The sequence below is a fragment of the Diadema antillarum genome, unplaced genomic scaffold, assembly GCF_040938485.1.
Source record: "Diadema antillarum isolate AM-2024a unplaced genomic scaffold, OU_Dant_1.0 seq00001244_RagTag, whole genome shotgun sequence".
Classification (NCBI taxonomy): Eukaryota; Metazoa; Echinodermata; class Echinoidea; order Diadematoida; family Diadematidae; genus Diadema; species Diadema antillarum.
Genome location: NW_027272031.1, coordinates 716,171 through 728,267, shown reverse-complemented (window position 1 = coordinate 728,267; position 12,097 = coordinate 716,171). Strand labels below are relative to the sequence as shown.

The window sequence follows — 12,097 nt, the reverse complement described above, 5'->3', positions numbered from 1 at the left end:
TACCTCTAAGATGCGTTTTCTAGAATTCTGTCCAGGAGGTGACTGTAGGGACAGCGCACTGTGCAGTCACACGTTTGGAGAGAATCTGCAAATATTCCGAGATACTTTACAGCCCTGCCAAGTTCCTGCGCTGCACTGTTGTGACAGCAGTAGAGGAGATGCTATCGCTTATTTCTCCTAGATAGGTCACATCCAATTTCCTCCCAATAAATCACAGCCTTGTTAGCGAATTTCCCCGCCATTGCTGCAAGCTCGAATGCAACGATCTCCAAGAAAGCGGAGAGCCAATTGTCGGCTTTGGCGGAGGAGTGGGTGAGGGCAAATCTGGAAGAGATTCATATCGTTTTCCGTTCTTCATCTGCAGCATCATCAACAATGAGTCAAACCTTTTCTCTTTGTTTTCTCGGGTTTTTTCCCCTCCCTTTTCTATTCCCACACGATTTTGTGTTTTTCGGTGCAAAGGTGTCAACCTTTTGCAACCTTTTGCAACCGTTTTTGTTGGATAGTTTGTCGAGCACACAAATGACTTCAAGCTCACACTCAGATGTTATGATCAGTCACGCTTTTATGTGGCACATGGGAATTGACTCCTTCTTGCTGCGCCAGTGGCTCATTAACTGCTTAAAAGTCCATTTTTAAGATTGAGGGGCATGGTGGGGGGGGGGGGGGGGGGGGACTGCATGAATCCCCTCTTTGACTGCTCACTAAAAAGTATTGATATCCTGTAAATGCAAAAATTTTCGCATTACACTAATTTTTGTGTATTTCGCGCTACTTTTGACTAGCGCAAATTCTAAAACCTGCGAAAATATCTTCACAATCTTACCTCTGCACATTTTGAGTGGGTTGACAATTGCAAAGCACGAATTCAAGAACCCGCGAATATGTTTTTGAGCCGCTCAGCGCGAGAAATTAATCGTGCGAAAATGTCCACATTTACAGTATTCTCTACATCCATGTTGGGTTAAAAGTGAGTGACGGTGAGTGAAAGCAAGATTCTGTCACGTGCATAATTTGTGGTCATCCACAGTACAGCTGCTTTGGTTAGGTGCTGGGTTATCTGTGAAATACTGTAAAACGAGAAATTTTCGCGTGCATTTTAATTTCACAAATTTCGCGAGCGCCAAAATTCGCGAAATTAAAATGCACGTGAAAGTTTTTGTCTACACTACATGCATTGAACGCCAGTGGCAATTCACGAAAATTTCATGCCGCGAAAAAGGCTGTCAGCTCCAATTCGCGAAAATTTCATGCCACGAATATATCATTTTTTACAGTATGTACATTAGATGGCACTAGGTGAGTCTCTGGCCCTCATCTTGTGGGTATAATTCATACAGATATCGATCACAGTATGACGAGATTTTTCTCGATAGTAATCAAGATTGGATGATAGGAACACAGCAGAGAAAAGTAAGAAGTTAGGTGTGTGTTTTCACATTCAAAGATGACTCTTCCATGCACGGTAGAGGTTTGTCAAGCTTTCATTTGAATAAAGGAAGTAAATGTGGACATTGCAAGCTTTTTACAGTGGTTGATGCAGAATTTTGTGAAACAATTTCATGGATGTCCTGCAGCCAATAAAAAAACACTCAAGGTGTAGCGTTGGAGTCCAACAATTTTGTCATACAGCCATAGCTTGTCAGGATATAATTTTCACCACATTTTGTTGATTTCTCAATTGAATTCCTTGCTACTGAAGTGGTTTTATATCCTTAGAATGGTTGTATCCTTTTGAGCGTTAGTATTCATGAAGAATGATCATCCAATGGTTCATGTCCCCAAACTAGATTTGTCATCAGGCCAATAATGTAATTGCATTGATGAATAATCCAAAGGCTTCTTTTATTTTATTTATTTTTATTTTTTCAGAATGCTGCTTATCCCACGGCCACTCAAGTACGATGACCTCGTGCAGAAGGCCAGAACGACTTTCGGTCAACCCTTGGAAATGTTTCTGACAAATCACAACAATGCATCATCGGTAAGCCTTTTAATTTTTCACATGACCACACATCCAAGAAAATGTCTCTGACACCAAATTTTCAATTGTACATGTTGTGTATTGTGATGTTTTGCATAAGGAATTGATATCATCAGTCCCACATATTTGTTTACATGTATATCTCTTGCATGGATTTTCTTGAAATTCATTTCTGTCATCTACATCGTCGATACTCTAGCTGCCCTGTCAAAAATGTGTCAGTCTTTTCTAGAATTCACTGATTAAAGCAAAGTTAGTCAGTTACTCTCATGACTTCCGTGTTAACCCGTTGAGGACAGACTGATTTTGCTACAACACGCATTTCCCATGGACACCTGCCCAAGTATACTCGGGACTCGTCCTCAATGGGTTAAAGGATTTACTGGAGCTTCAAGACGAGGAATGATGTGTGGCCTGACCTATCTCAGCAATGGAATGCCATAGCAGACACTGTTATCTGTATAGTGACTATCAAAGAGATCTCATGAAATGCTGTGGTAATAGATCATGTGTTTTACATGAACCTGTGTTACAGTGATCACATGTGGTTCCCCCGAGTGGATATGTCTTCACACATTTGAATGAGTGATAGATGTTTAAGCTGTTTTAGTATGTATGCAGCACTAGAGGAGTCAAGAACAAGAGGGACTGGACATGTATCAGTAATCAGCATGAAGAGAGAGCGTTAATTTCCTGATCAGTATTTTACAGATACTCTTTTCATCTAGTATGTTCGACATCACCATAATGGCTAATTGTTTCCCTTTCACCTACAGTTATTAATACCAATTAAGGACCAGAAAGACCTAAGTCAGGCCGTGGAGATAACAGATGCCAATCCAAACGCCAAGAGTCTCAGAGTTCACCTCACTCCCGCGTCCATGGTAACGGCAGCATCGTCAAACAACAATGGGAGCTCCAAAAGAGAACTCTATGATACGGCGGTAAGTTTCAGTATTCAGCTATGTCTCACTAGCTGTCCTTGATATGGTGAGCTTAGTTTGTATGAATTGTACGAAGGCGGTTGTGAATTTCATGGTAGCAGCAAGTGTTTATCATCATCAAAGCTAAATAGGACAAGAAATAAGACCAGAGCACTCAGTCTTTAAAGTAATGTGGGATCTTAATGTAAAAACAAAAAATGTATATTATCAATATATACGACCTCAGATCATGTTGCCCCTTTTAAGAGAAGAATGTAGTCATCATATCACGCTTGAGAAACGAAATGGTGATAGGAGTGTGCATGATCATTGTAATTCTTCTGGATAGCATAGTAGCTTTTATATCTGAACTAGCCATTCTACCCAAAGTTTACAAAATGTAAATTAAAAGTGTGACATGACTTTCGACTAGTCAGATCCGTAATATAAGTCCAATGATTGAGTATCGAGCTTTAATCAAAAGTGAATATTTTGTATACCAAGCGTTGATATCTCAATGTAGACATCGTGATGAAAATTTTGATTTTTACAAAGATACAAAGAATGATATGTGAAGGGTACTGATCAAAGAAAAAAATTTCGCCCTCCCCCCTAACACGCAGATACGAAGCGGAGGCACAAAGCATACGTCGCCAGCCAGGTCTCAATCCGTCCCCCAAGACCCCCAGATGGGGGGACGGGGTGGCCACAGCCAGGAGGCCTACAAACGCTTCTCCACCCAGGAGATGCCCACACGTGACAATGCGAACCCGTCGCCGCCCCCCGGATACGTGCCGGCGGATGCTGAACTACCCAGTATGGCACGACACCAGTCGTTTGGGGAGGGGGCCTTCATTCCAGAACCACCTGAAGATGTAAGTTGATTGACACATGAATGTGTCATAAGCAAGCTATACTACCATTGTCTACAATAATCTTTGAAAATTATGCTGCTAATTGGAAAAGAGTTAGGTCCAATCTGCCATGAAAAGTCCCAAGATTTAATGTGCAGGTTGTAGTCTTGTTATCCCTTCATATATTAAGGTTTTTTTTTTTTTTGGGGGGGGGGTCAGAACATTTTTAACTGATATTTCATGGCAGATAAACGTGTTAAAAGAAATGATTTGTTTGAAGCTGGAGCAAATTGTATTTTCCATTTGTTGTTACTTTACTCGTTGAAAGAAATTTAGGAATAACCACAAATATAATATGTTCATGCCAGCAAGATCCTATGAGAAGGTTTAAAATATATGTCTAATGCAATTTGAGTCAACATCTTTTCCCAGTTAAGAGAGAACTCACAAATGTTAGAATATATAAATAATTATGTCATTGAATATATGATGGAAATTGTCTTGAATCCACAATGGTTAAATGGCCAATCGCACACTGATGTGTAACTTTGTTTTTGTGCTTGTTCTTTTGTTTTTCAGAGAATAATGGGCAGCCCAGATGGTAGCCAACAGTCACTAGATAAAATCAGAATGGGTAGCCATTCGTTAGGAAGGTATGTATACGCACTAAGCGGGACAGACTTGGTGATGATTAATGAGAAGAGAGAGGAAAATTAGTCTGAGTATTATTCTATCATGCTTTGCATTTTATTACACAGGCAGGGGACAATCTAGAAATTGGAAACTAGTTTTTCAAGGAAAGGATGTGCTGTTGATAACTTTTATGTGAGATTTGTGGTTTTGAAGTGAATGCAATTTGCGTTGTTTAACTTTCCTGAACTAGCCCTTCATGAAACCAAAGTATGTACTGCGTGCAGTTGACCGTGACCAATCTGCAGTTTTAAAATTGATGAGCTTTCGGAGTGTATAGCAAATGTTTTGCTTTTAACTCCAGAGAGAAAGTGAGTTTCACTTTTCTTTTCACGCCGAGCGTCCACATCTTCTCAGATGCCAGAAGAGGGTTTTCTACTCATTGTTTTCAGTCTCATGCACAGACATTCACTGTCATAATCGCAGTAAACTTGTCACTTTCCTGAGAATCTCAAACAAATGCTTTAAAAGATACTTATTTCTCTCCATCCCTACCCATAGACCATCCTACCAAGCTGTGAGAGGTATAGACTTAAAAACACTCACACAAAGAATCCAAGGGCTTAATGGTTTTAAAGAAGACAACATAGTCCCATATATAGCTGCTGTCGTCATGAGAATGTAACAACAGGCTTTAGTACTGTATAGATTTGCTATAGCTACTGTCTACATTTGTTTCTGGCTATTAAGATACAGCGCCAGAAGCTGTGAATGTCTGTTGTACTGTCATCTTAATAAGTGATATATTCTGTGAAGTTCTGTGGAATATCCACTATTCACATTCCTTAAATCCTGTCTTGCTATATTGTATCCAGAGTAGGCTTAAAGTCATATATCCTGGCTGTCAGACAGTGCTAAGAATGTACCTTGAAGCTCACTGAAGCAATAGCTGGGAGTAATCGCATCAAGAGTGTGTAATGCCATGTGACATTGTGAGAGAAGGATTAGCCTGGTTTTAAGCTGTGAAGCAGAGAAAACTTACAAATGCTGACCGGGTGTTCAAGGCCCAGCTATCACATCATACAATGCGTGGGATTTAGTCACGTCAGTGTCCACAATCTGACTTGGGATTTTGAGAATGATTGCATGTAAAGGAGAAAACTGAATGGGATGTGTGATATTGTCGGTCCTCTCACATAACAGTCGCACCGTAGAAGGTTAAAGTCATTCATGACTTCTGATGACAGGCAGGCTTAAAGTATGACAGACACATAAATGTCATAATGTCACTCTGAACATGGTAAACATTACATATTGTGGAATATATTATTATAGTAGCTGTGGAATGTACATGTCCAGAGACTCCAACTCTCCCGTTTTCGACGGGAGATCTCCCGCCGAAAACCCATTTTTGCAAAATCTCCCGTTCTCCCGTTTGAGATTTAATTTCTCCCGCCCTGGCTCTTTGTCTCCCGTTGGAAAGGATTTCTTACATATTTCTATCGTATGTTGAAAAAATAAGCCTTAGACAGCACCAGAGAGCATCTAGAACCCTGGGAATTTCGCGCTTCGCACACATCAACTTTGAGTCTCCCGTTTGCTAGGGGTTTCAGGCAGGAGAATCTCCAGATCAGAAGGTGCTTGGGGTTGGAGTCTCTGCATGTCCTTTATTTCTATGCCACCTGAGGATTATTCAAACATGAATTTCCCTTGTAAAACAAAGTACCCAGCATACCATCATACTACAAATCTAACAATAGCATTTGCCTGTCCTTTCCTAGAACTTTTCGTTCGTCCAGCAGATCAGCTAGTAAAGGTCAGAAGTGAAGTGTAAAATAATAAAAAATAAATATAAAGAAAAAATGTATGTTCAACTCTGCTTTGATTTCTTACTCCCCACAGCGCCACAGGGAAGATTTTCAAGTCACAAAGCTGTGCTAATCACGAAGACTTAGGTAAGACGTTCTGGGTGGCTCTGTCTTGCAATAAATACAGAGTTGAACCACTTCCTCCTAGTAAGATGACCACAGTCCTACACACGAGCTAATTTTCTGTGGTTCTGTTTACACATGAGATTATCATACATATAATATACTTGTTTTTGTCTCTAATGGTTTAACATGTTCTCATATGGCATTGCGATGTTTCATTCTCGTAGATTTTCCAGAAAAAGGAACTCAAGTTTGTTCATATGTAGGCAATCTTATTAGTGTGATTATCATATCTTCAAAAAACCGGTTTGTTTCTGTTGTTAAGAAGAGAGATTATTTCCATGATTCCATAGGCTGATTGTACATGTAAGATGGCAACTCAACTGAAAAAAAAATTGCTTCCATACTTAGTTGTTCATTTGCAGAGAGTGCATGCAAACTTTACTCTTTTAAGCTCTTCAGCTTCTGATTTAGTCACAAGAATTATTTATTCATATGAATGAATTGTTAATCAGTTGCAATCTCAAGAATGATTAATTGACATTTTCTTCTTCTTTTTTTTTTTGAATAGTTTTGAGTAGTATGCAGTGATAGTTAATGATAGTAATTATTGATTGATTGTAACATCTCATACTCTTTTCTTCCGATTCTGTGAACAGAAAACTCTCAGGTTGGTCGAGGGATGATCAAAGGAGGCACATTCCCGTCGAGACAGAGCGTCAAGTCTTCGAGAATAGACACAGATGATGGTAAGACATCTTTCATAACGGAAGCAAATCGCCTGGGAAAGTGATAGATGAGGATTTTCGGGACTGCGTGTTGCACTTTGAGGGTTTTTCGTTTCCACTTGTACGATAATTTTATGTTCCTTTGACAGTGGTTCATGCTTCGTGAGCATCTTCTGCAGGTGACATTGATTGATTGAAGGAAGCATTGCTTCACTCTCGTAGCAAAAAGAAAGTGAACTAGATAAAGGAAATGATTGAGCCAAATCCCATTTCGAATTGGATATAGATAATCCATAGGCAAAGTCGCTGAGAAAAGTGAATTGTGACTTCAATGACACTGACAGTGTAAGAGAAACAAATGCTAGGAGTGAGAAGTTCAATGAAAATTGTTTTAGACTTACTGTATAAGTTGCAAATCACAATTGGACCGCGAATTTAACAACACATGAAAATATCACCATACGCTAAGGTAGTAGTGCGCTTATGAAGGCCTCTGTGTCAATTCACGAAAACAACATCTCGTGAAAATGTCTGTGACCTCCTCATTCGCGAAAATATCTGTACGCGAAAATAACAACGTATACAGTACGTGAGCATGCTTTGCAGAGACCTATAAGTCAGCTGAACCTTGCCATGAAAAGAATTTTTTGATTACAACCTTTTGAGATGTTTGTGCATAGACATGGAGGAAAGAATGCTAGGTGGAAAGGCTAAACATGTGAAAGACTTCCTTTTTTTTTTGGGGGGGGGGGGTTCACAACATTTGTGACTTTGAATTCAAGCTTTCCTTGTCATTTGTACTGCTGTAAAGTTATGCAAGCAGCTCTCTCTCAAAAACAGTTCTCTTTTCTGAATGTCATATGAACTTGTAGCTTGTCAACAACACACACTAAAAAAGACAAATTTAGATAAATGTAAAGGCATTAATAAACCGTTATTTGGTTTCCTTTGCTACAGGTCGAAAGACATTTCCAAGTCGAGCTGTCAAAAGGCCGCCACTGTCGTCGATGCATGATGACCAGGCCCCGACATCGGATTCGATGTCATCGCTCGGGCGGAGCAGCAGTAGCGGTATAAACAGCCCAGACTATGATACGGACGGCAGCATTCCAAGGAGGTGGACAGAGGGTGACCTGGAGGGTCTATCAGGGTCCTATCACCACTCGTTTGCCTTAGACAACACCAGGTGTAAGTATACACCATGGCATCTTAACACGAGGTGTAGCACACTCTGTGTAATATGCATGTTTGACATCGATATCACCAGGTGTGGGCCAATCCATATATTGCACACATTTGCCTAGACAACACTAAATGCAGGCCAGTCTGCGGTAATACACATGCTTAACCTTAACAGTTCTCAGCGTAGGCTACTCTGTTTAACACACATTTTTTTCCTGGACAAGGACAACACCAGGTGTTAAAGGAAAAAAGAAAAGTAAGAATTGGTTATCATCCAGATTAAGAACTGCCCACTGTGAGTTCTTGTGTGGTTATGCACTGTACACTCTCTGAGAAGTCCCAGAAATCAAACTATGCCACTGTACTGACAGAGTGTTTAGCATATAATGTCTTCTTCTTGGACAAGATTGAGGCTGAATCCTGCCCAAGAATGAGACATTTTATTCTAAACACTCTGTCAGTACAGTGATTAAAGTATAACCAAGTAGAAATGCTGATCAGTTGTTTTAATGGATGTTGATAGACAGAAAGAACTACTTTAAAACATGAGATGAATAAGGCATGACATTTTCATGAATTGCCGCTGGCATTCAGTGCCTAAAGTGCAGACAAGAACTTTCGGATGCACTTGATTTTGTGAATCTTGGGTCTTGCGAAATGTGCAAAATTAAAATGCATGTGAACATTCCTCGTTTTACAGTCAGTACATAAACAGTGCCATTCTGTATCCTATACTTTCAGGGACAAATGCATCATTGATTCTTTTATGTTGTTGAAATGACGTGATCATCAGACATTGTATACCCATTTTTTTGGTTTCTTCTTGTAGCGCCGAGAGCACCGACAAATTGGCAACGAGGGAAGATGCTGGGTCAAGGAGCGTTTGGTGTCGTCTATGTCTGCTATGATGCAGACACGGGACGAGAGTTAGCAGTGAAGCAGGTGCCAACCGAAAACAGCAATACTGATGCGAGAAAAGTAAGGATGATTCAGGAATTCTTATTCCTTCCTACATTATCAATATTTCCCCCATTAAACCGTTGAAGCTTGTCAGACTGTTACCTTGTCATGCAACCTAGCTTTGTGTCTATCATAACTTCTTTATGTGTACGATGCATCATTGTTACATTCGCTTCTTTTCTAGCAATCTTCCATTGAGATCATTTTCCTTTTGCAAACGAGGATTTCACACTGTGGAGTAATCTCTCATTCTTGTCCAGAGATATTTCTACATTTTGTTGCTGCTTTTCCTGTTGTGTATAAAGCAAGCATTGCTAATCCACATGTGGTCCAGTATTATTTTGAAGAAAAGGTGTCGTCCCTGAATGACTTGTGTATTGCCAATTTAGGGAAGACCATTCACTTTTTTGTTTCAGTTTGCACTTCCACTTTTCTCTGCATATATCAGAAGCCAATTAATGCCTTGAAAGTCATTAGCAAACAATGATAATGATAATAGGGGGTATTTATAATGCCGCATACCACTCACTCTGAGTGCTCAATGGGCATGAAAAATCTCACACACAGCATAAAAGAGAGAAAGATATAGAGGAAAGAAAGAAAGAATTCAGAAATTTAATCAGATGTTGTATTGTTGCCAATTTTAGGAGGTGCAATCACTGAAGCAAGAGATTGAGCTGTTACGCAACCTGCAGCACCCAAGGATAGTGCAATACTATGGCTGTCTGGAAGAGAATGGCACACTGTCAATATTCATGGAGTTTATGTCAGGGGTGAGTTCAAAGTTCACTGCTATGCTGGCCCTTTTTTCCTCATCTTGCCGCATCATCACTGGTTGGATCTTCCACAAACTTTTGTAAAAAAATTGAAGGCAGATGGTTGTATTATCATGAATTTCATTGTTGGTTCTTGTTCATGTTTGCAAGAAACTAGAGAGTCCCCTCCCCCACTTTGTTCTTTTATTACAAATAAGAACGGGGCAATGTGATTTTATGTGAGTTTCTATCCTTTTAGTCTTTATTGTCAGTGTGATGTTGGTATGTGGAAGTGTGACCTTTTGTTAAAATGTCATGATTTTTTGTTCCTCTTTACAAATTTTTCATTATGTATCTATTCATTTTTCTTTGCAGGGCTCGGTAAAGGATGAACTTAGACTCTACGGGCCTCTGACGGAAATGGTGACGAGAAAGTACACCCGGCAAATTCTTGAAGGCACTGCATACTTACACGACCATCACATAGTACACAGAGACATCAAAGGTATGAAGCCAACTTATGGAGTTGTCTGCTTGTAGTGATCACGAGGGGAACATTTGAAATATGCTGCCAGAGCTTCCAGCAAGGGCAACATTTTTGTTATGTTCACTAGAATGAGCAGTTTGGTCAATATCATGATCATCATTCATGTGCTTAATTTGAATGGAAGGAAAGAATGAGATGCATCCTTTGTTACACAAGACTGAAATGAGAAAGGGATGAAATAATGCCACTATGTGCTATCATGCCCAAATGGCAAGTAACACAGTTCTTTTGGAGTTATTCTTTGTAGCCATTAAAATAACATAAATTTGATATATACAAACTGCAATTATGCACGATAGTAGAAGAGACATTGTAAGTAGTGTGTGTTCATTACCTGTCAAATCATCTGTTTTACTGCTGTGCCTATTGAATTTTACTCTTTCTTTTCAGACTAACTTTGAACTAGTCTAGAATTGTCCTGAAGATTAGAGTATTTGTGTCTTTAAGAGCCATAGCAAAAATTCTTTGTAAAGGTTTTGTCTTGGGCTGTGGAGGTAGGGGATGAAGGGAAGAGTTTGCATTCATCCTGGTTCTCTTGTTTCTCCAGGAGCCAACGTGTTGAGGGCGGCAGGCAACGTGAAGCTGGCTGACTTTGGGGCGTCGACCAGACTCCAGACGATACACAACCACATCACCGGCATGAAGACGGTCACGGGGACGCCCTATTGGATGAGTCCGGAGATCATTAATGGGGACGGCTACGGGAGGAAAGCCGACGTATGGTAGGTGGTGCTGAGGTCACAAGTGATAAATGAGTTGCAGTGTGCTCCCGCTTTTAACAAACACGGTTACAAAGAAATTTTTTGAAGAATAAATGAAAAATTCAGATTCCAACATCATTTCTTGTTTTGTATGTCTGTATACTCCATTCGTGCGAGTATAACAAAATGTTGACGTAATAAAAAGGAAACTTCTGGTACAGAGGACTTTGATGTAGTGGGAGTCGCCAGTATAGTGATATATGACAAGATTTAGTGAATTTTTCAGTATTTAGAGACGACTTTGGTGATGATGATATTTGAACAACTGAAAAATAGAAGAAATCATTATTGAAGGGGACTAGAGCAAAGAACCAGTATGTGGTAATTGACAGAAAATCTCCTACATTGGCCTTGGGGATTGATAGGATAGTAATAGTGATGTAATAGTAATAGTAATATCAGTAATAGTGATGATGAGACGATGATGATAATAATGATTTTGATTGGAACATTTAATATTGCGCCAAATAGAAAGTGGTGAAAATGTGATGAAATAAATCACATTGGACAGATCTCTACAACGGTTCCTGTGTTTTTAATTTGTCCAATACAGTGCATATTCGATGACAGCAATGTCTTGTGTATGTAACCGTCACCCTATGTATTCATTACTGTGATTGCACCTAAATGTTGCTGAATTCCTTGTGTGATGTGCAGAAATCCAGTTTTTGTGTCCTCTGATATTGATGCTTAATGATGTATTATCTAGAACGTATACTGAGAGTGACCATTTTGACTGTTTTTCTGTTGGTAAGAAACCCCAAACAAACCAAAAGTATTAGCACTTGCTTGTAGAGTTTCCTAGAAAAATAGCTCAGAGAGAAAGCCAGAGGACATGATGT

General features: G+C 39.7%; 1 protein-coding gene across 1 annotated transcript in view; it reads left to right on the top strand.

Annotated features, from left to right (window-relative positions):
• LOC139745246 (mitogen-activated protein kinase kinase kinase 3-like) overlaps positions 1–12,097 on the top strand; it is a 92,052-nt gene that overhangs the window by 77,046 nt on the left and 2,909 nt on the right. The window contains exons 6-16 of the mRNA XM_071655650.1: positions 1,873–1,984; positions 2,761–2,928; positions 3,531–3,782; positions 4,341–4,414; positions 6,294–6,346; positions 6,982–7,071; positions 8,008–8,238; positions 9,062–9,210; positions 9,840–9,965; positions 10,323–10,452; positions 11,042–11,216. Coding sequence (XP_071511751.1) covers positions 1,873–1,984; positions 2,761–2,928; positions 3,531–3,782; positions 4,341–4,414; positions 6,294–6,346; positions 6,982–7,071; positions 8,008–8,238; positions 9,062–9,210; positions 9,840–9,965; positions 10,323–10,452; positions 11,042–11,216 — 1,560 coding nt within the window. The remainder of the gene's footprint in view (positions 1–1,872; positions 1,985–2,760; positions 2,929–3,530; positions 3,783–4,340; positions 4,415–6,293; positions 6,347–6,981; positions 7,072–8,007; positions 8,239–9,061; positions 9,211–9,839; positions 9,966–10,322; positions 10,453–11,041; positions 11,217–12,097) is intronic.